At 50.7% G+C, this 23,768-nt stretch overlaps 1 protein-coding gene across 3 annotated transcripts; it reads left to right on the top strand.

Annotated features, from left to right (window-relative positions):
- Positions 1–1,963: 1,963 nt before the first annotated feature.
- Positions 1,964–11,556, top strand: LOC120310776 (cytochrome b5-like). Of its 3 annotated transcripts, XR_005557468.1 has the most exons (7): positions 1,964–2,180; positions 4,816–4,944; positions 5,732–5,758; positions 6,261–6,506; positions 6,807–6,916; positions 10,285–10,310; positions 10,948–11,556. XR_005557468.1 is itself a non-coding variant. In XM_039349547.1 (5 exons), the coding sequence occupies exons 1-5, from the start codon at positions 2,034–2,036 to the stop codon at positions 11,036–11,038; spliced, it is 420 nt and encodes a 139-aa protein (XP_039205481.1). In that variant the 5' UTR covers positions 1,974–2,033; the 3' UTR covers positions 11,039–11,556. The 3 variants fall into 3 exon arrangements, 1 of the variants encoding a protein (XP_039205481.1); XR_005557467.1 differs by lacking the exon at positions 6,807–6,916; XM_039349547.1 differs by lacking the exons at positions 6,261–6,506; positions 6,807–6,916 and having other exon boundaries at positions 1,974–2,180.
- Positions 11,557–23,768: the final 12,212 nt, after the last annotated feature.

The raw sequence follows: 23,768 nt of genomic DNA, 5'->3' as shown, positions 1-23,768 counted from the left end.
GCCCTCCTCCCATACATAAAAGGCACCACAGACAGAATCAGTAAGATCCTCCATAAACACAACATCAAAACAGCATTCTGCACAAACAGAAAAATATCCACCATCCTTAGAAACCCCAAAGATAAAATTGACTTAGAAAATCAAGGAATATATGAAATCCCATGCACTACTTGTCCCAACACATACATCGGACAAACCAACAGAAGAATAAGTGCACGCATTGAAGAACATAAGAACTCAGTCAAAAAAGAGGAACCAACATCTTCCCTGGTCCAACACCTTAAAGCAGTGTTTCTCAACGTTTGCGTGACGGCGACCCCCGTCACACAAACGTGCCGCGCATGCGCGGTGCCCCCCTGCGTGGCAGCGCCCCCATGCGCGGTGCGCATGCACGATGGCGTCCCCATGCGCGGCGCTGGCCCCATGCGCAGTGCGCATATGCGGCACCGCCCCCTGAGGGGGGAAAATGGCAGATCGCATTGTTTGGCGACCCCCGTAAAATGGTCGATCGACCCCAAATGGGGTCGCGACCCATAGGTTGAGAACCGCTGCCTTAAAGCCACAGGACATGAAATTGACTTTAAAAATACCAGAACCATTGCCAAAAGTAAACATTTTAATAACAGAATAATCAGAGAAGCCATCGAGATAGAAAAACGCCCACACAGCATGAACAAGCGAGATGATACCTCCCGCCTACCAGCCATTTGGAAACCCGCCCTTATTGACAAACGACTCCCTAACACAAAAAATGATACCAGACCCACACTCACAAAAACCACACAGGAGGTCACCACCACACATCCACGCAAAAAGCAAACCCAAAGCCACACCGATGATGAGGCACGACCACAAACCAGAAGCCAGACCACAGCTGCATCATTAGCCACTTTAAACCCCTCCAATCCATACATGAAGCAAACTGACACCCTCCATGAAGATGAGGCACGACCACGAACGCGAAGCCAAAAAATAGCAAGGCAGCCCACCATCTTAAACCCCCCTGCAACTCAGACTAACCTGAGCACAACCAAACAGAACACTCCCCCAGCCAATCAGAGCTCAGCCAACCCCCCAGCCAATCAGAGGACAGCCAACCCCCCCAGCCAATCAGAGGACAGCCACGCCCCTAACCAATCAGAACACACCTCCACCCAATCAGAATACAGCCAAGCTCCCACCCAATCAGTTCATACCCCCGCTGGCAGTTAAAAGAAACAGCTAAGACCACACATTACTCCCCGAAGCACGAAGCTGAAAGTACCAGCCTGAAGATGACGAATGGGACTTCGTCGAAACGTCGCCAAGACGCTTCCAATTTTACGTGGGAGAAAACCCGAACAACCAAAGACCTACATACAAACACCCGCGAAAACCTCAGAAAACATATATATATATATATATATATATATATATATATATATATATATATATATATATATATACACACACACACACACACACATTTATACACACATACATACATACATACATATATATTGATACAACTCCCTACACCCAGGAGGTTTCTTGACGGCTGCTCTCCCAAAAATGTGGCAGGTTACAGAGAAAGCTCTTGACCGCGAGAATTAAGATATTTGGAAGCGGGAGGGTCAATTCGCTGTCCCCGTTTCCTGAACGGTGAGCCGGAAAACGGTTTTCGCCAAGGCAGCTCTCCGGGCTCGAGCGCCCGCATGCATCAGGCGGAGGTCCGCCAGGGCGCGCGGAGGGTCGGGCTCCGTGACCTCCGGGTCTCCCCTGGTGCTTGCCGCAGGAGGGAGGCGCCAGAGTGGCCCAACTCGGCTTGGCTCGCTCCGGACTCAGCCGCGCCGCGTCGGGGATGCAGCCCAGGAGGGAGGCCTCCCGGGCTGACGATCGGCGCCCATCCAGCAATGTCACTTCCTTCCGGAAGGCCCGGATGGCTCCGCGCCTGATTGGTTGCCTCGCGGCGCGCGCGCGGCTGCTATTGGCCGAGCGAGGGGAAGGGCCGGCGGCGGCCCACAGGGCCGAGACCAGTGAGGCGGGAATCGCGGATGGGGACGGCCGGAGAGTGTAGCGGCGCGAGGCCGGAGGCCGGCCCGTTTTTCACCTTGGCCGAGGTGGCGAAGCGCAGCACCGACCGGGAGGCCTGGCTGGTCATCCACGATCGCGTCTATGACGTCACCCGCTTCCTCGACGAGGTGGGCGCGAGGGTGGCCGGAGGCAAACGAGGCCGCGTCCCTCGCCGAAGAGGCTGCCGCTGCCCTGGGCCCCGTCGGGATGGCTGGCTCGTGGCCCGTCGCCCCCCGGCTCTTGGGACGCGCCGCTCAGCGGAAGGGCCTCCGGCGCCGCCTTCTTGGAGCGGGCAGGCCGGGAGAGCCGTTTCCTCGCCTCCTCCCCCAGAGCGGTCTGGCTTGCTGAACGGCCCTTCTACAAGGCAGATGCAAGCCAGGCCTTTGGGACGTTGTGGGGGGGATTTGTTATATTTAAACGCATATTGTTGCATCGCAGCAAATTCTGTATAGCGGTTCAAGGTTCAACACTGGACTGGCAGGGCAGTCACTTGAAGGAAGGAGAGCAGTAGAACCGAAATCCTAAATGACACAAGAACTCCTTATTTTATTTCTTTTTTATAGGAATATCTTCAACTGTCTTTTTGCTTGAATATTATATTACAGGCATGAAAACAACTAATCACAAGGTGAAACTATAATAAAATTATCACAGATTGCTCAAATGGTAGAGCCACCTAATCGGCATGACTGTACTTAAAATCATCATCTTCATTTCCTTTTTTACTTCTTCATGTGTTGGGTGTATTTAAAATATCTTAGCAAATAAATAGTTTAAATAGTGCTGAGGATAACATAAGGTTGCTGCCAGCCAGCTCTCGGTCAAGAGGGCATCATAGTTGTCTTCAGGAAGGGTACCCAGGGAAGAGCTCAGCGGCCTGTGACCCAAAGTGAGAATTTAGAATATTTGCAGGGCAGAAAAGGGAGAGGCTAACTTCCTCTTGTAGTCCTCTGGGTGCTGGCTCTGGAGCCTTCGCCACTCCTAAACTCCTAAACGGTTGTAAGACCCTGGAGCCAGGGTCTTACAGCCAGATCTGGAAGTTAGGAAGCAAAGCTGAATGGGCACATGTTTCCCACCTCTCAGCATGCTACTGGAACATTATTATGCTGCCCGAAATACCCCTTAGCTCTTGATTAATCCAATTTCTCAATCTTTTTGTACATCCAATTATGCCTCTTGTTGAGCTGGATTATTTAAAGCATCGGGAACAACAGCCTGTAAGGAGTACCAGGAATAGAAGTCCTTGTGACATCCTGGCCTCCTCCAGTGAACTGGAAGTTAACTTAAGAAACTTAAGGTCAACTTATATTGTGAGCTGCCCAAAGTTTGGTGGCACAAAAATTGAATCATGTAAATGAATAAATTAGCAAGAGAGCTTGTCAGGCTCATATCTAATCTGAGCTATGCAGAGAAGTCTGTTGAATGTCTTGGGATAAGCACCCTTCACTTCAGAGGCCACAGAAGCAAAGAGAAGAAGGGAACTCAATTGCTAAGGGTACAAATGGAGCCTTATTGTCTGTTGTCCATGTCTCCTTACTTCCCCCTATGTCCACATTGCTTGCTGTGTTTCTCTGGGTAAAAATGTGAAATTTGCCACAAGGGGAAACTAATGACGTCAATCAGAGATTATTCCCTTAACCTCTGCTCCCCACCTCACCCTTGAAGGAGTTTTACCCTGGGAGTAAAATCCACCGCAGGGTTCTTTGCAGTGTGCTGTGGGTGTGTCTGGGCATGTTTTGCCCGCTTTGCACTCACTGACCCAACAAGCTGTCTGGCTCCTGTGCTGCTGTCAGCTGATGGCATCTGCTCCCTGGGGGCGGGGAGGGGGAAGCAGGAAGTCAAACATCAGTTGGAAAGATCATATAAGTAGCCTTCTCAGCACGCTGGCCCATTTGTCCTGCTGCCCTGCCATTATCCACCTCTCTGGGCAGCAGTTCAGCCAGAGGGAGGCCATCTTCCTGAGGGAACCAGCTAGGATTAATTCTGGGCATTCAGCCAGCAGAAGAGAAGACTTTCCTTTGCATGCCTTGCTTGGTGGTCCACAGCAGGCAGCCTGACAATCTGCTTGCCAAAGCTCCTGCCTGCATCCAGCATCTTAGGAGCACAAAGAATCTTGAGCAGCTAAGCCTTAAGCAGAATAAAGAGCTGCTGTCACCCTCAAAATATTAGGGACAAGAATAGGCCATAGAAGTCTTGCAAATTTTCTGAAATTTGCGAAGTGTGTTCAACATACGAGCATTAATTTGTTCAGAGATAAGAAAAACAAACTCCTTCCTGAGTAACTAGAACAGCATGGGAAGGTATGTCAATGTGGATGAATTGCAGCTCCCACAATCCTTTGTTCTGGCCATATTTCTGTGGACAGATGAGTTTTAAATTTAGATGCTTGGAGGAGACCACACGGTCTATATTTGCAATATTGACAGTATCAATTTAGGTGCTTGGTTGATGGAGGCTGGGTTTCCTTAAGCTAGTTCCCATAAAGGACATGACATACATGTTAATTTACCTCAGAGTTTCTGTGGAATTCAAAGAGCTTGTTTCTGAATAGACCTCAATATGGTTGCATTAATAGAATGCAGGCCTTTAAAAGTCTGCTAGGAAATAGGTCCTGTTGCTTCCATGTAATGGATTTTACTTTATGGTAAAGTGAAAAGTAAATTTCAGTGAGAAAAATCTTGAATGCTTGCAGTTCCCTATACCGTAATATAGAGTGGTCATTCTCTGTTTGCTCCTCTTTCTCAGACTTTCTGTCCTTTTTAGCATCCAGGTGGAGATAAGGTTCTGCTTGAACAAGCTGGTAGAGATGCCACAGAGAGCTTTGAAGATGTTGGCCATTCCATGGATGCTAAAGAAATGCTCAAGCAGTATCTCATAGGAGAGATCCATCCGGTAAAATTTAATTCATAAAATAAATTTGGGGCTCTTGTGATATTTGTGTTGAAAGGTTTTCTCCCTGGGGAGCAGCTCCTTTTCTGAGTCCCCGTGCCTCAGTGGCCCTGGGAGCCCTTCTTCCTTTGCTTGGCTTATCTGAGGTTTCCTGTTTAGCAGGCCAGGCCTTCTCCCCAGAATCTCTCCCTTGAGTTTCAAGCAGGTTATTCAAGTGAAGCCAGGCTTAGCTAGGAGAGATGGATGGTCTCACTCGCCGGGTTTGATGTCTTACCCACATCTCTCCAGAGGGATCCTGAAATAAATGGCTAAGCTGACGTGGATCAATCGAAATGGATATAAAAATGAAGGGAAGATACCTTTGGTCGTTTCCTTTATGAAAAGACGTTTCATTTTCTGGGTGGTATTTTCCCTTCAGGGCAGCAAAGGCCTTAACAGTGGTTTATCACCATAGATGAAAGGGGAGCAGTGATTTCAATTCAGTGTATTTTTTTAGATTTTCTATGCAGAATTGATGCTTCCAAGTATATATAGGTAGATTTATTATATCCAGACTTAATATTGCATTCATTTCCTGTATTTTACTTTTAAAATCATTCAGTTCTACCCAGCAGAATATTATTAGTTGCCACCAGGCTCCCTACTGACCCATCTATCAGCAGCCCGTACCCCTCTTCAGGGTCTTCGGTGGTTACCAGGGAAGTCAGTCATTCCTTCAGAGGAGGCAGAGGAGACGGTATTTCTCAGATGTGTAACAAGAGTCTCTCCCTTCTTTCCCCTTTTTCAACAGGATGATCGCAAACCTGATGCTTCCAAGGTAAGGCCAATTCTGGTAATATATTTTCCTTTTTATTCTAGCAGGGAAGCCTCCTTCAGTACTAAATTTAAATTTACCGACAAAGAATTAAAGGGAGACATCAAAGAATTAAAGGTAGCATCTTTATTTGTAAATTTAAATTTTACACAGAAATAGTTGGTCGCAGAAGCGACTGCCTGTGAAGACTCCTAGATTGGGGCTGAAAGGCAAAAGCAGAAGCAGTATGCTCCATCCCATATTTGGATAGACCAGGATACTCTGATAGACCTGTCTCACAGGAAAACACTCATCTTTCAGTACCTAAAAAGATGCTGTAAAAACAGAAACATGTTTTCAGCTGAGTGAGTTGTTTCATGTGGCAGAGGTAAGATGCTGTCCTGGGGGGGGGGGACTACCCTTGTACAGCTGGCCAGAATGCAGTGGCTTTGTCTCCAGCAGCACAGATCCTCCTGAGCACAAGGCTATTGATTCATGAGTTGTCAACCACTCCTCTTTTTTGCAGGCAGCATCTTTCTACCCTGCAAGGGATGCCGCTTGTCAGTCTTCCACCATGGAAGGAAAATTGTTTGAGTACTTGGGGACCTGCTTTGATTGGACCTGTGTCCAGAGGCAGCAGACTTCTGACTGCCAGCTCTTGGGGGCCTCCAAGAGAAAAGGACTTTATCTTTTTGTCCTTTATGGGCCTCCTGAGGGGATAGACGGATCCTTGGCTGAATAGGAGAAAGTCCTCTGGGGCAGAGATCCTTGGGTAAGGCACTTGGCATTTGCTGGAGGAGCCGGGACTTCCTGCTTCATCTTGACTGCTCTATCTTGCAGCAGAGGGAGTATGAGGAGGTCTTGTGGCGTACTGCGGTACAGTCATTGTGCTGCAGGATAGCCCTCTTGCTGGAGGTAGCTGAGGGGCCTCTTCCCTTTGGGTAGAGTGCCGTGTGGTGAGCAGAGTGCAGTCCTTTGCAGCAAGGGAATAAAAGCTTTCTGCAGCTTAGCTTGCAGCCCAGTTTGTAATTGTCCTATTTTGCCTCTCCCTCCCTGTCTTGTGTCAACAAAGGCTTATGATGAGCATGATGTCCCAGCTTATAGCTCACTGAACTTGTGCTGAGAGAGTCATCAAACTTTCAGATGCCGTGGGTGGCCTTGATTTCTCCCAAGGGGCCTGAGGTGAGGCCAGAGCTGAAAACAACTTTGTACAAGAGCCCCTCCCAGGAGTGATATTGGAGGCTGTAAACCTTTCTGTGGGCCTTTCTGTAGCTTATGATTCTGGGGGAGAACAGAGGCTTGGTGGCATTGCTCCTGCAAGGATAAACTCTCCCAGGCTGGAAGTTTAATGGGAAGAGAGGCACTGGGGTAAATATGCCTGCCTCATTATGGCTTGACAGCTTAAGTGGTGCCAGAAGTTTTGCAGGGTTTTTCCGCTTCTCTACCTGCTTTTTCAGAGGCACAGGAGGGGTTTACCTGCGGGGAGACCCTGGGCTGTGCGGGGAAACACAGCGCTATGATACTTGCCTCTGAGAAAAGGCTTCCAGGCCCTGTCAAAACCCTGCTGTGGGCTCTGCTCACTCCCTCAGATCAGGTCTGCTGCATTCAGGTGGCTGGAGAATGAACTGACCCGTTGGCTGTCTTTCTTTTTCCTCTTCTGCAAGGCTGTCCAGCTGCCCCGTTTCACAACCCTCACTTGTGACAACCATTTTGGTAACAGCCAGCAATTTCCCTAAACAAATCCTGTCTTCACTTTGGGATCCAGGTAGCAGCCATTCTGGATTCTTTGGAGACTCTTAGCCCAGGAAACCCTCTCTGAAGCCTATCCTTTGTGTGTGTTTTGTTTTCTTCTTTTGCCAGGCCTAATCGAAGGGCTGCTCTTGCGTGTTCCCTTCCTTCCTCCCTGCTTGCTCCCTTTCTGCGTGTTCAGCTAATGCCTGTTGAGTTTCAGGAACCAGTGACATTTACCAGCAGGGCCAGTTATACGATTCAGAGGGGGCGAATCCTGTCTTGGGCTTTTTGAGAAATGCTTTAGCTGAAACCAGGGAAAAAGTCCTGAGATTGGTCCTCCTGCAGTGGGAACAGGAACATAAAGAGGTTGAGATCCAAATAGATGCTTGCATCTGCCAGTCCTAGGGAGGGGGCTTATGGTATGATGAGGCAGCTTTAATTGGAAAAGGGGAGGCCAGAATTTAAAGGTTACCTTTGACATGACTGTAGCTGGCCAATCTTTTTGAGATCTCTTAGATGGGATTTGGTTGGAATTGAGGCTAACTTTGGGTTGATGGCCAGCTGGTTATGAGGTGGCCATATCCTGTCACGGGAAGCAAGGCATGGTAGCGATTCTGCTTTCTTTCCACCTGTCCTTCTGGACTAGCAACAAGGAATGGAACTGAAAGACAACATACTTCCAGTTCTGCCATTGATGTTTCTTCCCAGTAACACCTCCCAGGGAAATGTGGGGACAAGTCCTTTCTTCTGGGAGCAAGGCAGGAATCTCAGCTTGGCTTCAGCCAATTCCTGAATCTGCTGCCTTTCCAGGTGACCTGCCCTTCACAAGGGGACTGCCCACACGGCCAGCCTCTGAATGGCAGCCCTTCCCATCTTTTGCCTGGAAGCCAGTTCTCTCTTCCAGCTGATGCAGAGATCTCCTTGAACATCCTGCCACATCTCTTGGACTTGTCGGCTCCACTCTTGAACTGCCCTCCCAGTTTTCCTATGTGAAAACTACAGCATAAATCTTCCTGTTGCTGTGTCTTTGCTTCGTTGCCTCTGGGGAAGATGGCAGAGATGGCTGGGAAGTTGGAAGGGCTGCCTGCAGAATGCTCTGAAGTGGCTTTTCTCACCTTCTGAAAATGTTGGGTCCCACAAGCGCTGCCCAGGCTCTCTAGGGGAGCTGCCTTCCAGTTTGGGGAAAACCTGGGCCCAGAAAGAGTGTCCAAAGCAATGCCTATGGCTGCAAAGTGCCAAACCTCAGAGCAACCTGGTGTGCCAGGCCCAGGGGATAAAGGCAGGAGAAGGAAACAGGGCAGGAGATCAAAGAAACAATGGCTGTGTTTGCACAACTTGCTTAAATTGGTTAGCTAATTGGCTTGTTTTCTGACTGCCTCATATATGGAATCATAAAGTACAGACTTAGGCTTGGTTTGCAGCACACAGTAAAGCTCAGACTATAAAGGAGTTGGAGTGCTTTCTGCTCCAGTTTTGAGCAGCAGGATGCTTTTGTTGTGAAAACTGTTATCAAACCAATTTTGATACAAACCTAGGTTTTTCCCGGAGGCTTCTACGTTTACACTCTTTCTCCCCTCCTGTTCATGTCCATTATCTGTGATGAATAGCAGGCCAAAAATGTGTCTCTGACTTAATGGTCTTACTGCTCTTGCACTGGGATTATCTGTTGACGCAGAGAGTTTCTGTTTGTTCGGCTGGGGCCTTTTGGGCCAGTCATGTCAGAAGGTCTCCTGCGCCTTCCTTTCTGAAGCCAGTGAGCCTCCACCCCATCCAGCCATTCTGCTCCGATCAGCCTCTCCTCCTTCCCAAGGCCACGGTTTGGATTTCAGGACTGGCTCTTCTCTGGAAACGTCTCCTCTTTTCATGGGGCCTCATCTCCTGCTCCCACTCTTCCTACTGACCCGATAGTTTTTCCTAAAATGAAAGGCTGTTGACTCACAAGGCTCATATGCAGACTGTTGCTCATTCCTTTGTTCTTTTTCCCTAGCATTTATGGAGGTGGTGAGCAGAGTGACACGTCCTGATCCAAGCCACATAGCTTTTCAGGAAAACAGCCATTATTTGGGCTGAAAAGGAAAGGAGTTTTGTCTGAGCTGCCATTCTCCCATCTGGGGTTTGCGTTGAAGGTCTCTCACGCTGTAACACCTCCCAAAAATAAATTCTTCCTAAAGTCTCTCTTGTGTTCCTTTGAAAAAACTGCCTGTTTTTGATTGGCACAGCCCCACTTCTACAGCTAAAAAAGGTCCTTTTTATTTTTCTGCAAATAACTGAAACGTAATTCACTGTATCATCTACACACAGGACAAACTGGAAACATTTCTTCTCCACTCAGGTCCACAGCAAATAAAGTAATGAGCTGTAGATACTAACAATTGATACAATTCTTGCATTGAGAAACGATATCTTGGGTCCTGCCTGCCCCTCCAACTTCTTCCCCATCCCCATCCTGGGATATCCTTTGCATCATTCTGCTGCCCATCAAAGGGAAGGAGAGCGACTTCTCTCCAATCTGCTTGCAACAGCTGGCAAGGACGGCAGCAGTACAGGTGGTTAGCTTCCTGTTTGGGTAACTTGCCTTCTGGCCAGACAGACATCTGATGTCTTTGTGCAAAGAGAAGATGTTCTCCTTTAGAAAGCCCCCCTTTGCCTGTTGGGGAGAGCGGTGGGACATGGTGATTACAGAATAAATAGGGAGGTGGACCAGGGGAGGGAAACTAAGACACTTCCTTCTCCCCAGGATGTGAGAAAAATGGGAAGAGTTATCTGGCTCTCTGAGCAATTATCAGCTTAACACAAGGATGTGCCTTTTATCTCCCCAGGTTCCAAGCCCATTCCGTGAGTCAAGGTACAGTATTCTGACAATATTGTAAATCAAAGAAATGCACTCCCTTTGGCTTTAAAAGCAGCCTCTGGAAATGTGTGTCCTCCTGTCTCAATTGGAAGACTTACAGGCATTGTGTAGCTAGTGAAATCTACCTCCCTGGTGGTGGCAAAGAGAAGAATCTTACAGCTGGCACTTACATTAGACCCTTACAATAAGTGTAATGCAAGTGTAAACATGTTTTACATTTCTGTGATAACTTTATCCTTAGCGATCCTTAACTGGTGGCCTTCATAATACTGTGCCATGAAATGGGAAATTCGGTAGCGAGTGTCAGTGTCAGTAACATGTGGCCACATCGATTGGCTGAACCGTGCAGAAGAGACCATGTTGCCTCAGAATGTATTTGTGCTAAGAAACCGAGAGTTCCAGAAATACAGCAGTTGCAACTGTGAAGAGGAACAGAAGTGCTGGGCTGGAGATGCCAGCCTTTTTGCTTATGATAATTATGCACAAAATGTTCCTGTATGCAGGGGCCGTGGGGGGGCACTTTACCTCCAACATTCCATCTTGCATGTAATAGTCAGAAGTTCTGAAAGCAGGAATCATCTTTCTATTCATAGAAATGTGGCTCACCTTTTCTTTATTGCTTGTTCCTCAGCATCTGGACGGTCTGGCTGATCCCTATTCTGGGAGCCTTGGTTCTGGGCTTGATGTATCGTTACTACATAACGGATGGGAAATCCTCCTGACCCGAGTCTGCAGTTATCTGCACCCACGTCACTCCGTTGACAGCTGTAGATGTTTTTTTAACTTCTGATGGCTTCCAGATGTCTTTCACTTCTATCCATCAGTTTAGTGCCTCTGCTACCTGCAAAGCCAACCAAGGATCTAGGAAAACCACCATCTTTGCTGTAAACTCCAGGATCTGTCATTCCACTGTGATGTGCTTTTTCAGGCATCGGCTACAAGTCATTTTTATTTAACTGGTTCTGATGTTGTAGAGTGGCAGTCTCCACCTTTGTCAATTTATCCTATCAAGCACTATTAGCAGCTGGTAGGCAGCCACGTTCCCTGCAAAAAATTATCCCACCAGCATCTGCCAACAGGGCTTGCTTGGGAGGATTTTCTGTAAGCTTCTCTTGTACTTGGATTTCCAACTGTTAATTCACTGTATTTTTAATTATGTTTCGGTTTACTTACTGGTAGTCCTGTTTCATTGTATGCCTTCTGAATTGGCCTGTTCTGTAATAAAAGTTTCTCTAGACCAGCCAGATTAATTTCCTTGACGTGCCCAGCTGAGCAGGTGGTTTTTCTGCTGTTGGTGTATTGTTTGGGGGGGGGGGAAGAGAGAGAGAGAGCTCTTGGCTTCTCCATCAATGTAAGATTAGAGCCCTGAGCTCAGGACAGCAGAAGCAGGGCAGGGCTTGAGCCAGATTCCAGCTAGGCCAGCCCAAAGCACCAAGCCCAGCTGCGGTTGGGGCCCTGTGAGTTCTATGCCAGCCTCATTAGGCCTTGTCTGGCTCAGCTGGAATCTTGGCAGAAGGACCAGGTTGGTGACAGATAATTACAGAGAACATCTCTGTGGCTGCTAAGAGTAGATACTGAGTTGATGGCACATAAAGAGGTCAAAAAATACAGCAATTTGCAGTATGTTTTGTGAAAAGAAGGTCTTTCTCTTGTGAGGGGAACACTTCCCACAAAAAGCATGGAATGCTTGCTGAAGCACCACTGAGCTGCACCTGTGAGTTCTTCGGCCCTGAGCTGAAACCAGCCCTTCTGTAAGTTAAGTACTGACGAGGCGGCTGGCCACTTTGAACAAACGTTTTCGGCATCTTCTCTGGCTTCTAGCCAGGTTGTCTGGTCTCGGTAGGTTAGGAGTTTACTGGATTCAAGTTGTCTTTCCTGAGCCCCTGGCTCTGGATTGTTTTGCAATGATTCCAGCTTCTTTGAAACTGGCTTTCTAACAGCCAAACCCGTCAGTCATACATACATGAGAGCCTGAAGGATTTGGTAATGTCAGTGCAAAAAAATGCACCCAACCGCCAGATTGGCCCTAGGGGTGATGGTGAGGTCCTGCTCAGAGGCTGCATCTGCTCTTGTGGCTTTGTTGAAATCGGCTGATAAGAAAACAAGACCCATGCATGTATATCTCTTTCCCTAAATCCAGGGTTCAAATCTTGTCTTGGAAGCTGATCCCACTGGAATAAGGGTTATGGGAAACAGGCAGCGGCTGTCTGCTTCTGAGAAAAGAATGGGCTTCAGCAGGCTTATCTGTCTGGAGAAAAGCCACACAGAGCAAAACCTGCTGAGACATAAGCCTCCCCCAGAAGGGTGCCGTGTAAGCTTCCTCAGCAGACCCCTGCTCTTGGCACTCTTAATAATCAGATATGGGGCCGAGCTGGTTGGTTGAGAGTCAAAATATAGAGCAATAGGAGTCCATTAAGCAAGTGGGTTTGGCAGCAATTCAGTAGCAGATCCATTCTCTCCTTGCCAGCTGATTCCTGAGCTCTGTGCATGGGTCTTCAGTGCCCTCTACCAAGCCTGAGGCTGGATGCTCTGGCTTTGACTGAGTGGCTTTCGGAAGAGGGCTGCCAAACCCTCCCACTTTCTGGACAGTCCTCTTACCTCCATAGACGTCTGCACTTGTGTCTCTTTCCCTCCTTCCCCCCACCCCACCCCCTCCACCAGCAGACCCCAGGAAGGAACATCATTTTGGGTACCTCCAGGTGCAATTGCTGGCATCTGCTGTTGGGTAGGGAAAGATCAAACTGGAGACTGGAGAAGTACCTTCTCTTCCTCAAATGCTGAGCAGCTATGGCCAATGAACTCTTGACTGACCTCCATAGTGGAACAACCTGGGGTCTCCCATGATTTTGCACTGGTCAGTCCTTGCACAAGAAGAGATTCAAAGCAAAGGAGCCATGCAGCACTTGGGGTGCAGTTTGGATGGCCCCTTCTCAGAGCCACAGACTTGGCTGATCTCTGAAAACTAAGATGAACCAGGATGGGAAATTTATTTACTTACCTTATTTATTGATTGATGCAATTTATAGGCTGCCTGTCTTACCTCCAGGTAACCCTGTAAGAAATCTCCAGGAAAGGCTGCAGGCTAGATGAGAAAGTGCAAATCAGGCAAAGCCAAACCTCAAGTTGAGGTGAATTAATTTAGTCAGGAGCAGGAAGGGAATGCGAGAAGAACAGGGACCAAGAGGAGGCAACCCACTGAGCTCAGCAGCGAAATTAAGCTGACCATCTGAGTGGCTTTGATGAGGCTCATAGAAAGGCTTTTGGCACTCCTGATTCCTGGGAACCCTAGTCCTGGATCTGTGCCAAAGGAAGTTCTGAGCAAAAGGTTGTCATTTTTAGTGCCATGGGGAAAGCTGGTAGACCCCTACCTGGAGGGACCCCTCCAGGTAGGGGTCCCCCAGCTTTCCCTGTGGCACTAAAAACGACAGGGACCCCTACCTGGAGGCTTAATCTTGCCCCTTCAGGTACTTAGAAGTAAACCCTCCTGCAAGGGAAAGTGAGAAGAACCCCACAAGGAGGAAGACTGTGTCAAAGGCCTAACACTGTTCAGAGCGGTTCTTTCGGGGCAAGGCCCAAAGTGGCATGCAACCCTCTGCACTGTTCAGCTGGAGGTGATGGGGCCTCTGGTGTTTTGTTTTGGATTCCCCCTCTCCCCACCCCAGCACTGGTCTAACAGGTGTAAAGCTGTTGTGGGAAACAAGGATGTTTACTCAGAAGTGAGTCCAGCTGTATGGAGTATGGCCTCTTGTGCACCAGTGTCCCAAGTGTCCAGGCCTTTAGTTCTTCTGGGTAGATCTGCATACCTGCCCTGAGGGATTTACAGAATAAGCCAAAAAAGCCTAAGTAGGATCCACCTCCAGACCTTCCATGCTTTCCGACCTGCCTGCTGAGGAGCAAGAGATTCCTCCCCCCACCCCAACCCTCCCCCTGTCTTCACGCCTTCTCTAACCACTTCTTGAAGGCTCCCTTATCTACACGCTTGCATTCCGCCTGGAAGGGTTTTAAACAGTGATTTGAACAATTTTAATGGGTAGATTTCTGTAACCCAAACAAACCCATTGTAATGGATACTGGAGGGTCTCTCGGTCTAATGCAAGCCCTGCTTTTAAGGCCGGCTTGGTCAGCCGAGATGAGCAGGCCGGTGGACGAAGTCTTGCAGAGTTTGGCTCCCCCGGCCGGGGTTTGGGCGGAGAGCCGAGCGGTCAGACCGCCTCTTTCTCCGCTGGGAAAAGGCAGACGCCAAGCAAGGCCCGGGGAGGGGGCGGCTGAAACACCGGGCCGGGCGCTCTGGGGGTGAGGCTGGCTGGGGCTCTCCGCCACGGAGCAACGGGCCAGCTTGGAAGCCGCACGCCCAGCCGGGGGAGGGCTCCGCGCACCGTATCCGAGGGCAAAGCTGCCCGCTCGGCTCCTGCCCCGCGCCGGCCGGGACGCGGCGACGCGCCCGGCAGGCGCGGCTCCGGCCCAGGCCGGCCGCCCTCGAGGGAGCAGGGGTGGCGGGGTCCCCGGCCCGGCAGGCGGGGGAGGGGCCAGTTTACTTCCGCCCCCTGGCCGTCCGCTTGCGCCGCGCCGACTGGCCGCCGATGCCGGCTTCGCGGGCGACGCCATAAATAGCGGGGCTCGGGCAGGCTCGGCCAGTGGCTGGTCGGGCAGAGGCTGCGCGCTGTTGCTGTTCGGCGTCGAGGAGAGCCCGAGCCCGACGGGGCACCAGCCGACCCCCCCAGCCGAGCAGGCTCAGCGCGCCGGCAGCGCCAGCCATGCATTCCACCTTGGCCTCCGAGAGCGCCCTGGGCGCGGGGCCGCTGCACGCCTGGCCGTGGGGCGCCGTCGGAGGGAGCGCGATGTCTGCCGTCGGCCCGGGTAAGACCGCGCCTTCGCCGCGACGCTCGACTCGGGGGAGGAGGGGGCGCCGCCGCCGCGGCTGGCGGGGCCGTGTCCCCTGGCGCTCCAGCGGGGGGGGGGTCCTCGGGAGCCCCGCGGCGCCTGGCGGTCTGGGCGCTGGGACAGCGGAGTCGGTCGGGGAGGCGGCGGGGAATCTGCCTCGCGCGAAAGGAGCGCGGGAAGAAGGCGCCCAGCCGGAGAGCGGAGTCCCCCGACGGCTTCGCTCCCGAACTAGACCGCCGCCAGCCGTCGCCCCGGGGCGCTGCAGAGCAGCAGCGCAACGGGGTTGGGGTTGGGGGTGCTCAGCCCATCTTCCTCCGCCCGCAGAAGGGGCTGCCTCCCCCAAAACATGCCCCCCCGCCGCCGTTCGTTGCTGGCAGAAAAGGAGGCTGATTACTGGGGCCAAATTCCTCGAATTCGGGGACAGGGCAACCTTCAGCTTTGCTGGGTCTCGGTGTCAGCTGGGCTCTGCCTTGGAGGGAGGTAGAAGAGAATTCCTGGCTCAGGGTTGAACTGGGGAGGGGGGGGGGTCCTCGGAGCTCTCTGAGCTTGGCTATTTTCTTGCAGATGTTTCGGTACCAAACTAGGTGACATCATCGTTAGAGGAAGATTTTAGGCACTTGTGTTTAAATTAGATCCTTTGATTCCAGTGCAAAGATAAATAATTCATGGAGGAAGGGGCCTAATCTTTCACCTCGTTCCTTATGGGCTCCTTTTACAAGCCTTGGGAAATCAAAGGTGCTCCTTATGGGTGGGAAGAAAAGCTCCATTACCTGGTTACATACAATTCAATATTGCTCAGTACCAACAATTCAAGGGCAAATTTATATATATATATATATTTTGGTCTTGGTTGGGCAAAATTAAGTGACTTTTGCACCTGGGAGGCTTTGGTGCTGTGATGGAACACCCCATAGGAAACCAGATTTTCCTAATGGGTATTTTTACTTTCTTTTTGGATTGTGCTAAATGTCATTTATTTAAATATTCCCTCTGTGACATAGTAGCAAAATGAGAAACTGATCTTAAAGATAAATTTAAGAAATAATTAAAACCATGCTGTCTTATTATATGATACTGGAATATATTCAGCCAAATCAAGACTCTCCATGTGAAGTAGAGACCAGCTGCCCTCCTCTCTTCAGTAGGTTATTTGCATCAATCAGTTGTTTTTTTTTCTTAAATAAAGGCCATGTCCCCATCTTGTGTGTGTATTTATACTCAATATGAATTATTTAAAAGTGGCAATGGAATTGACAATATATTTATTTATTGTAGGATTTAAACAATAGGATGATGGTGAGGTTGCTCTTCATAATGCTTCTGCCTCCTGTTTTCCCTGCCATGCCCAATGAGCTTGAATGCTGTTTCTTTCAAGAGAAACGATGTAGTTTTCCACCCATCGGGGCTCTCAGCATTTTCCCACCTGAGCAAGGTTCCCTTTGCATGGGCTAACATCCAGAACACCCTGCAAGTGGAGTTAAGTGTGCAGGAAGAGGGTTGGAGCTAGTGCACAAAGTGAAAGCTGTTCAAAGACAACCTGTTTGGAGCTGATACTTGGGGCTGGGAGGATGGCTCCCACCTGGCCTCTCTGAGTAACTTGTGCTTGGCCTAACCTGCCAAGAGGGCAATTGGTGCAGGGCCAGTTTCACTGCTGAGGCAACTGCCCGCCTATTCCTTTCACCACACCAAGAGGATGTTGGGTATGTGGAATCACACAGGCTGAATCCCAAAGACACACCGGCAGCTCCCGAGTCCCTCCCATTCAGTCACTGCTTCAGAGGTAAAACAGGTCCAGAGATGCCATGGGAGGCAGCTGGGACAAGACAGAATAAAGAGCTTGCTGTGGATGCAGAGTGGAGCCCAGCAGGTGGGAGATCTGTGCCCCCTGGCCATACCCTCCTTCCTTTCCGCCATAAAAAGGATGGCCCTATTTTTGTCAGACACCTGTCCAGCAGCGGAAACCCTGTTCCTGGGCAAGAGTTGGGAGGGGGGAAGGGGAGAAGCAGTTTGTTTACTGCCAGTTTTTATTTCTGCAGTTGCCCCATGCTCTGGGATTTTATTGTTTGCTTTATATGTCAGAACAGAGATCAGGAGGCGCAGCTGGGATGTAACAAGCAGCAAACACGTCCTTTAAAGATGGCTGCGCTGGGGGCAGAGGTTGCTTCAATCTGCCACAAGCTTCCAACTGGGCTTCAGTAAAAGACAGGCGAGCATCAGAAAGGCAAAGGGGGTCATCACACAGGTCTTCCTGGCTGTGGAACAGCACGGGCATGTCTGCAGCTGGAGGCAGGGAAAGTTTAGCCCTAACAGCCCTGAACCTAAAGAAGACAGAGGGTGAGAAGGGAAGGAGGAGCGTGTAGAAGGGGAACCATCACTGTCTGGTGTCTTGATAAAGCATCTTGGCCTGTTGCCCCCCTTTTCCTGAGCCAGCATGGAAAGCTGTGTTGTTTAGAATTTTTGTATGTCTGTTTCTCTTAAATCAGTGGTTCTCAACCTTCCTAATGCCGCGACCCTTTAATACAGTTCCTCATGTTGTGGTGACCCCCCAACCCCCCATCCAGCTGGCCGGGGGTATCAAAAACTTGACCCCCCCCAAAAAAGTAAAAAATGGGAAAGTATAGGTAGTCCTCGACTTACAACAATTCGCTTAGTGACTCTTTGAAGTTACAACAGCACTGAAAAAGCGAATTATGATCATTTTTCACACTTATGATTATTGCAGCATCCCCAGGGTCATGTGATTTACATTCGGATGCTTGACAACTGATTCATACTTATAATGTTCACAGTGTCCCAGGGTCAAGTGATCAATGGCCAGGGGGTGTGGCCAGCTGATCACTCAGGTTGCAGAGTGCCTGTGGGGATGAATCTGTGGGTCTCTGGGATGGGACTGGGGTGGGTGCCTGCCTTCCTTCCCTCCCTTCTCTCCCCTTGTCCCTTTCTTTCCTTCCTTTCCCTCCCCTCCCTCTTAGACTCTTCCTCCTTCCCTCCCTCTCCCATTGTTCCTTCCTTCCTTCCTTCCTTCCTTCCTTCCTTCCTTCCTTCTTTCCTTCCTTTCCTTCACCTCCCTTAGTCTCTTCCTCCTTCCCTCCCTCTTTCCCATTGTCCCTTCCTTCCTTCTTTTTTTCCTTTCCTTCACCTCCCTTAGTCTCTTCCTCCTTCCCTCCTTCCCATTGTCCCTTCCTTCTTTCCTTCCTTTCCTTCACCTGCTTCTTAGTCTCTTCCTCCTTTCCTCCCTCTCTCCCCTTGTCCCTTCCTTCCTTCCTACCTTCCTTCCTTCCCTCTTCCTTCCTTCCCTCTCTCCCTCCCTCCCTCCCTTCCATTGTTCCTTCCTTTCTTCCCTCTCTTGTTGTCCCTTACTTCCCTCCCTCTTCGTCCCTTCCTTCCTCTCCCCCTCTGTGCCCAGGAAGGGACAAGGGGAGGGGGACAGGCTGCCAGCGTGGCTGGTGGCTTTGCTGCCGATGGCCATGGCAACATGCCAAACCTGCCTGTGCACAGGCAGAGGCAGAGGAGAGCTCCGTCCATTTCACTTGCTCAGCTTCCCCAGGCTACAGCTGGTTCGCGCTTCTGCTAAATTAGCAAGCGGCATATTTTCCAGCAAAGCTCGAGCAACTTTGCTGGGCAGGAGCGCAGGAGAGCTGCTACAGCTGATCTGCTTCTGGGCTGCTCAGCGGAAGCGCAGATCAGCTGTAGAGGCTTGCCCCGATCCTGGACAAGAGGGAAGGAAGGGGGGAAAGGCCAAGGGAAAAGAAGGAGGGAAGGAGGGACAAAGAGGGAGGGGAAGGAAGGAAGGAAGGAAGGAAGGAAGGAAGGAAGGGACAATGGGAGAGGGAGGGAAGGAGGAAGAGACCAAGAGGGAGGGAAGGAAAGGAAGTTCCAGCCAGCAGAGGCTTGGAAGCCCGGCTGCCAAGGAACAGAGGAGCGCAAAGCCAAGGAGAAGAAGGTGGCGGTTTCCTCCCAAAGTGGGCTCCATTTCTTCACCCCTTCCCTGGGTTTGTGGGGAATTTCTCGTCACCAAAGCTGACAGGTGCTCCTTCGAGCCCGCCGTGAGCTTTCTTGCCCCCTTTGCTTCTCCCCCTCCCCCTTTTCGTGAGGATTGTGGCACCCTTGGGAAGCCGGAGGAGTTCCCTCCCTCTCTCCCTGTCAAGACCCTCGAAGGAGCACCTGTCAGCGGGGCCTTGCTCTGCGCCTGCGCTCTTCATGCGCCCCCTGCAGGGCACATTTGGTAGAGTTCGTGCAGACTGCCGCCAAGCAGCATATTTTCCACAAACAAGTGAGGTGGAGCGGAGGGAGGGAGGGAGAGAAGGCGGTTGACAAGCCTTGCCTAAGACCATAGGAAATATGTTTTCCGATGGTCCTAGGCAACCCCTGTGAAAGGCTCGTGCAACCCCCAAAAGGGTCGCGACCCACAGGTTGGGAACTGCTGTCTTAAATGCATATGTCTAGGTGGAAAATAATCAGTACAGGAAACAAAAAAACCATAACCATAATTAAAAATGTCCCAATATAAAGAAGAAAAATCAAGGCACTATATACCAGTGTGAGTATCCTGAACCTAAGGATGGGAGATAGGCCAAGTTACAGCAGTTTTCTGGATGGCTAAGAAGGTTGAGGCATACCTCAGTCCCGTAAGACTGCACCAATGGGACCTGGAGCTGCTTGTCAGATCCAGTGCAACTGCAGTGATATCTGCTGCTCTTCTCACTCACCACTGAATTTGCTCTCCTATCCTCTTGAATTTGATCTCCAGATATCAACCCTCCCTGTCACTTACTGGCAAGACAAAGCAGAGTCGCACTCCATGCATGATGCAAGAAACCTTGTCTCACTTTACCTTCACCTGGCCAAGAGCAGCACAAAAGTGAAAGATGAGCATGAGGCTGAAGCTGAGCTTCTCCCTGGGCTGCCATGTTAGCCCCGGCCTCTGTGTCCACCCTATCCTTTTGCTAGGGATCCTGCTGGGAGAAGCATCTCAGGAAATGCCGGCTGGCTGGCCCTGAATCTCCTGGGCTGTTGACAGATTTGCATTCTCTTCTGCCTTATTTTTCCACATGATTGTTGGAAAATAATTTACCTCCTGACTTATGATTGCTACCTATTAGGAAACACCTGCTAATCTCTCCCAGTCCCTGAATAAAATAAGCATTTTATAATTGAACATTTTAATCTAAACCAATACATCAAAGTCCTCCCATCTAGCTCTTGCATACAGTAGTGTGTGTACCTTCAAGTCAGTGTTGACTCTTAGCAACTGACAAGTGACAGCAGTTTTCTTGACAAGGTTTTTCAGAAATGGTTTGCCATTGTTCCTTCCCAGGGCTGAGCGAAAGGGCAGCCAGATGGCTTTGTGCTTAAGGCAGCGGTTCTCAACCTGTGGGTCGCGACCCTTTTGGGGGTTGCACGAGCCTTTCACAGGGGTTGCCTAGGACCATCGGAAAACATATTTCCTATGGTCTTAGGCAAGGCTTGTCAACCGCCTTCTCTCCCTCCCTCCCTCCGCTCCACCTCACTTGTTTGTGGAAAATATGCTGCTTGGCGGCAGTCTGCACGAACTCTACCAAATGTGCCCTGCAGGGGGCACATGAAGAGCGCAGGCGCAGAGCAAGGCCCCGCCCTCCCCAGGGACTCATTGTGCAGCAACCGGATTGACTTCTTCTCCTGCACGCAGGTCAGCGAAGGGGAGGCCGCCACAGCACCCAACTCCTGCGCCCGTCAGCTGGCGACCCCCGAACTTGCGCTTGTCAGCCGGGAGGTCTGGCGACGGCCGCCGGTCTCCTTTGCCACCCTGCCCATCCTCGAATCCTCCTCTTCCCGTTCAAGTCGAGCCCGCAGGGGCTTGACAGGGAGAGAGGGAGGGAACTCCTCTCCTAAGCTTCAAAGCACGACCGGCTTCCCAAGGGCGCCACAATCCTCACGAAAAGGGGGAGGGGGAGAAGCAAAGGGGGCAAGAAAGCTCACGGCAGGCTCGAAGGAGCACCTGTCAGCTTTGGTGACGAGAAATTCCCCACAAACCCAGGGAAGGGGTGAAGAAATGGAGCCCCCTTTGGGAGGAAACCGCCACCTTCTTCTCCTTGGCTTTGTGCTCCTCTGTTCCTCGGCAGCCGGGCTGCCAAGCCTCTGCTGGCTGGAACTTCCTTTCCTTCCCTCCCTCTTGGTATCTTCCTCCTTCCCTCCGTCTCCCATTGTCCCTTCCTTCCTTCCTTCCTTCCTTCCTTCCTTCCTTCCTTCCTTTCCTTCACCTCCCTCTTTGTCCCTCCCTCTTTCCCCTTGTCCCTCCCTCCCTCCCTTCCTTTCTTTCCTTCACCTCCCTCTTTGTCCCTCCTTCCCTCCCTCTCCCATTGTTCCTTCCTTCCTTCCTTCCTTCCTTCCTTCCTTCCTTCCTTCCTTCCTTCCTTCCTTCCTTCCTTCCTTCGCCTCCCTCTTTGTCCCTCCTTCCCTCCCTCTTTCCCTCTTGTCCAGGATCGGGGCGAGCCTCTATAGCTGATCCGTGCTTCCGCTGAGCAGCCCAGATACAGATCAGCTGTAGCAGCTCTCCTGCGCTCCTGCCCAGCAAACCTGCTCAAGCTTTGCTGGAAAATATGCCACTTGCTAATTTAGCAGAAGTGCGAATCAGCTGTAGCCCGGCAAAGCTGAGCAAGTGAGCTGGGTGGACATCTCCTCTGCCTGTGCACAGGCAGGTATGGCATGTCGCCATGGCCACCGGCAGCAAAGCCACCAGCCACACTGGCAGCCTGTCCCTCTCCCCTTGTCCCTTCCTGGGCACCGAGGGGGAGAGGAAGGAAGGGATGAAGAGGGAGGGAAGTAAGGGACAACGAGAGAGGGAAGGAAGGAAGGAACATTGGAAAGGAGGAAGAAAGGAAGGAAGAAGGAAGGAAGGGACAAGCGGAGAGAGGGAGGGAAGGAGGAAGAGACTAAGAGGGAGGGGAAGGAAAGAAGGAACAATAGGAAAGAGGGAGGGAAGGAGGAAGAGACTAAGAGGGAGGTGAAGGAAAGGAAGGAAAGAAGGAAGGGACAATGGGAGAGAGGGAGGAAAAGAGGAAGAGACTAAGGGAGGGGAAGGAAAGGCAGGAAAGAAGGAATGGACAATGGGAAAGAGGGAGGGAAGGAGGAAGAGACTAAGGGAGGTAAAGGAAAGGAAGAAAAGAAGGAAGGGACAATGGGAGAGGGAGGGAAGGAGGAAGAAACTAAGAGGGAGGTGAAGGAAAGGAATAAAAGAAGAAAGGGACGAGGGGAGAGAAGGGAGGGAGGGAAGGTATCAGTGGGAGGGGAGGGAATGCGTATAGCAGTCCTCTTGGCGGAGATAGGAATCTGGTGAAGTATCTGGGCAGTTGAGAATTTTTCGGGGAGGCAAACAGATCCAATTGTGGATATCCGAATCTGTCCGTGATTTCCCTGAACAGTGCTGGATCCAGTCGCCACTCCGAGTGGCCGACTGTAACCCTGCTCAGGGAATCTGCTTGACGATTCGCCTCCCCCGATATGTGTTCCGCTATGGTGGATCCCAGGTTGGACTCTGCCCAAGACTCCAGACCCTGAGCTTCTAGCATGAGAGACCAGGACCGGGTCCCTCCCTGCCTGTTGACGTGTGCCTTGGCTGCCACGTTGTCCGTCAGTATTAGAACGTGCTTCCCTGTCACTAAGGTGGAAAAGTGACGGAGTGCCAGATGAATGGCCCTGAGCTCAAGCCAGTTTATGTTGTGGGCTAGGTCCGAACATGACTATTGACTCTGTGCTAGATGAGTCTGGAGGTGGGCGCCCCATCCAAACAGACTGGCGTCTGTGGTCAAGGTAAGCCTGATTGGTTCCTTGAAGAGGGACCCCCTGGTCTAACGCCGATGAGGTCCACCACAGAAGGAATGATAATGTCTGGTGTGGAACCCTCACCCTCCTTGTGGACGAACTCATACGCCGTTTCTGAAACGGAAGTAGAAACCACTGGAGGTCTCTGGAATGTAGCCTGGCCCACGGAACAATCCCCAGACAAGAGACCATCTTGCCCAACAGTTGAGACAGTTGGACCAGGGGTACTACCTTCTCTCTCCGAACCCGGTGAACGAGAGTCCTGATGCTTTTCCTGCGATCCTGAGAAAGACCTTGCATAGATTTGAGGCAGGCATCCTCCCCAGTCCCATCCCAGAGACCGACAGATTCACCCCCACAGGTACTCTGCAACCTGAGTGATCAGCTGGCCACGCCCCCGGCCATTGATCACGTGACCCTGGGACACTGAACGTCATAAGTATGAATCAGTTGTCAAGCATCCGAATGTAAATCACATCACCCTGGGGATGCTGCAACAATCATAAGTGTGAAAAATGATCATAATTCGCTTTTTCAGTGCTGTTGTAACTTCAAACAGTCACTAAGTGAATTGTTGTAAGTCGAGGACTACCTATACTTTCCCATTTTTTCCTTTTTGGGGGGGGGTCAAGCTGGATGGGGGGTTGGGGGGTCACCACAACATGAAGAACTGTATTAAAGGGTCGCGGCATTAGGAAGGTTGAGAACCACTGGCTTAAGGGAAGGCTAAAACTCATGGCCTGGCCTGATGCCTTCACCACTGTACCAAAC

This window comes from Crotalus tigris, unplaced genomic scaffold, assembly GCF_016545835.1.
Source record: "Crotalus tigris isolate CLP2741 ecotype Arizona unplaced genomic scaffold, ASM1654583v1 scf7180000018294.64361, whole genome shotgun sequence".
NCBI classification, from domain to species: Eukaryota; Metazoa; Chordata; class Lepidosauria; order Squamata; family Viperidae; genus Crotalus; species Crotalus tigris.
The sequence above is the reverse complement of the archived record's forward strand: the minus strand, read 5'-3'. Positions and strand labels throughout refer to the sequence as shown.

What these genes read in the sequence shown, in the direction of transcription:
- LOC120310776 (XM_039349547.1), top strand. Translation starts at nt 2,034, where the DNA reads ATGGGGACGGCCGGAGAGTGTAGCGGCGCGAGGCCGGAGGCCGGCCCG. An exon ending in TCACCCGCTTCCTCGACGAG is followed by an intron (nt 2,181 to 4,815) that starts GTGGGCGCGAGG and finishes TGTCCTTTTTAG; the next exon opens with CATCCAGGTGGAGATAAGGT. An exon ending in GCAAACCTGATGCTTCCAAG is followed by an intron (nt 5,759 to 10,284) that starts GTAAGGCCAATT and finishes TTATCTCCCCAG; the next exon opens with GTTCCAAGCCCATTCCGTGA.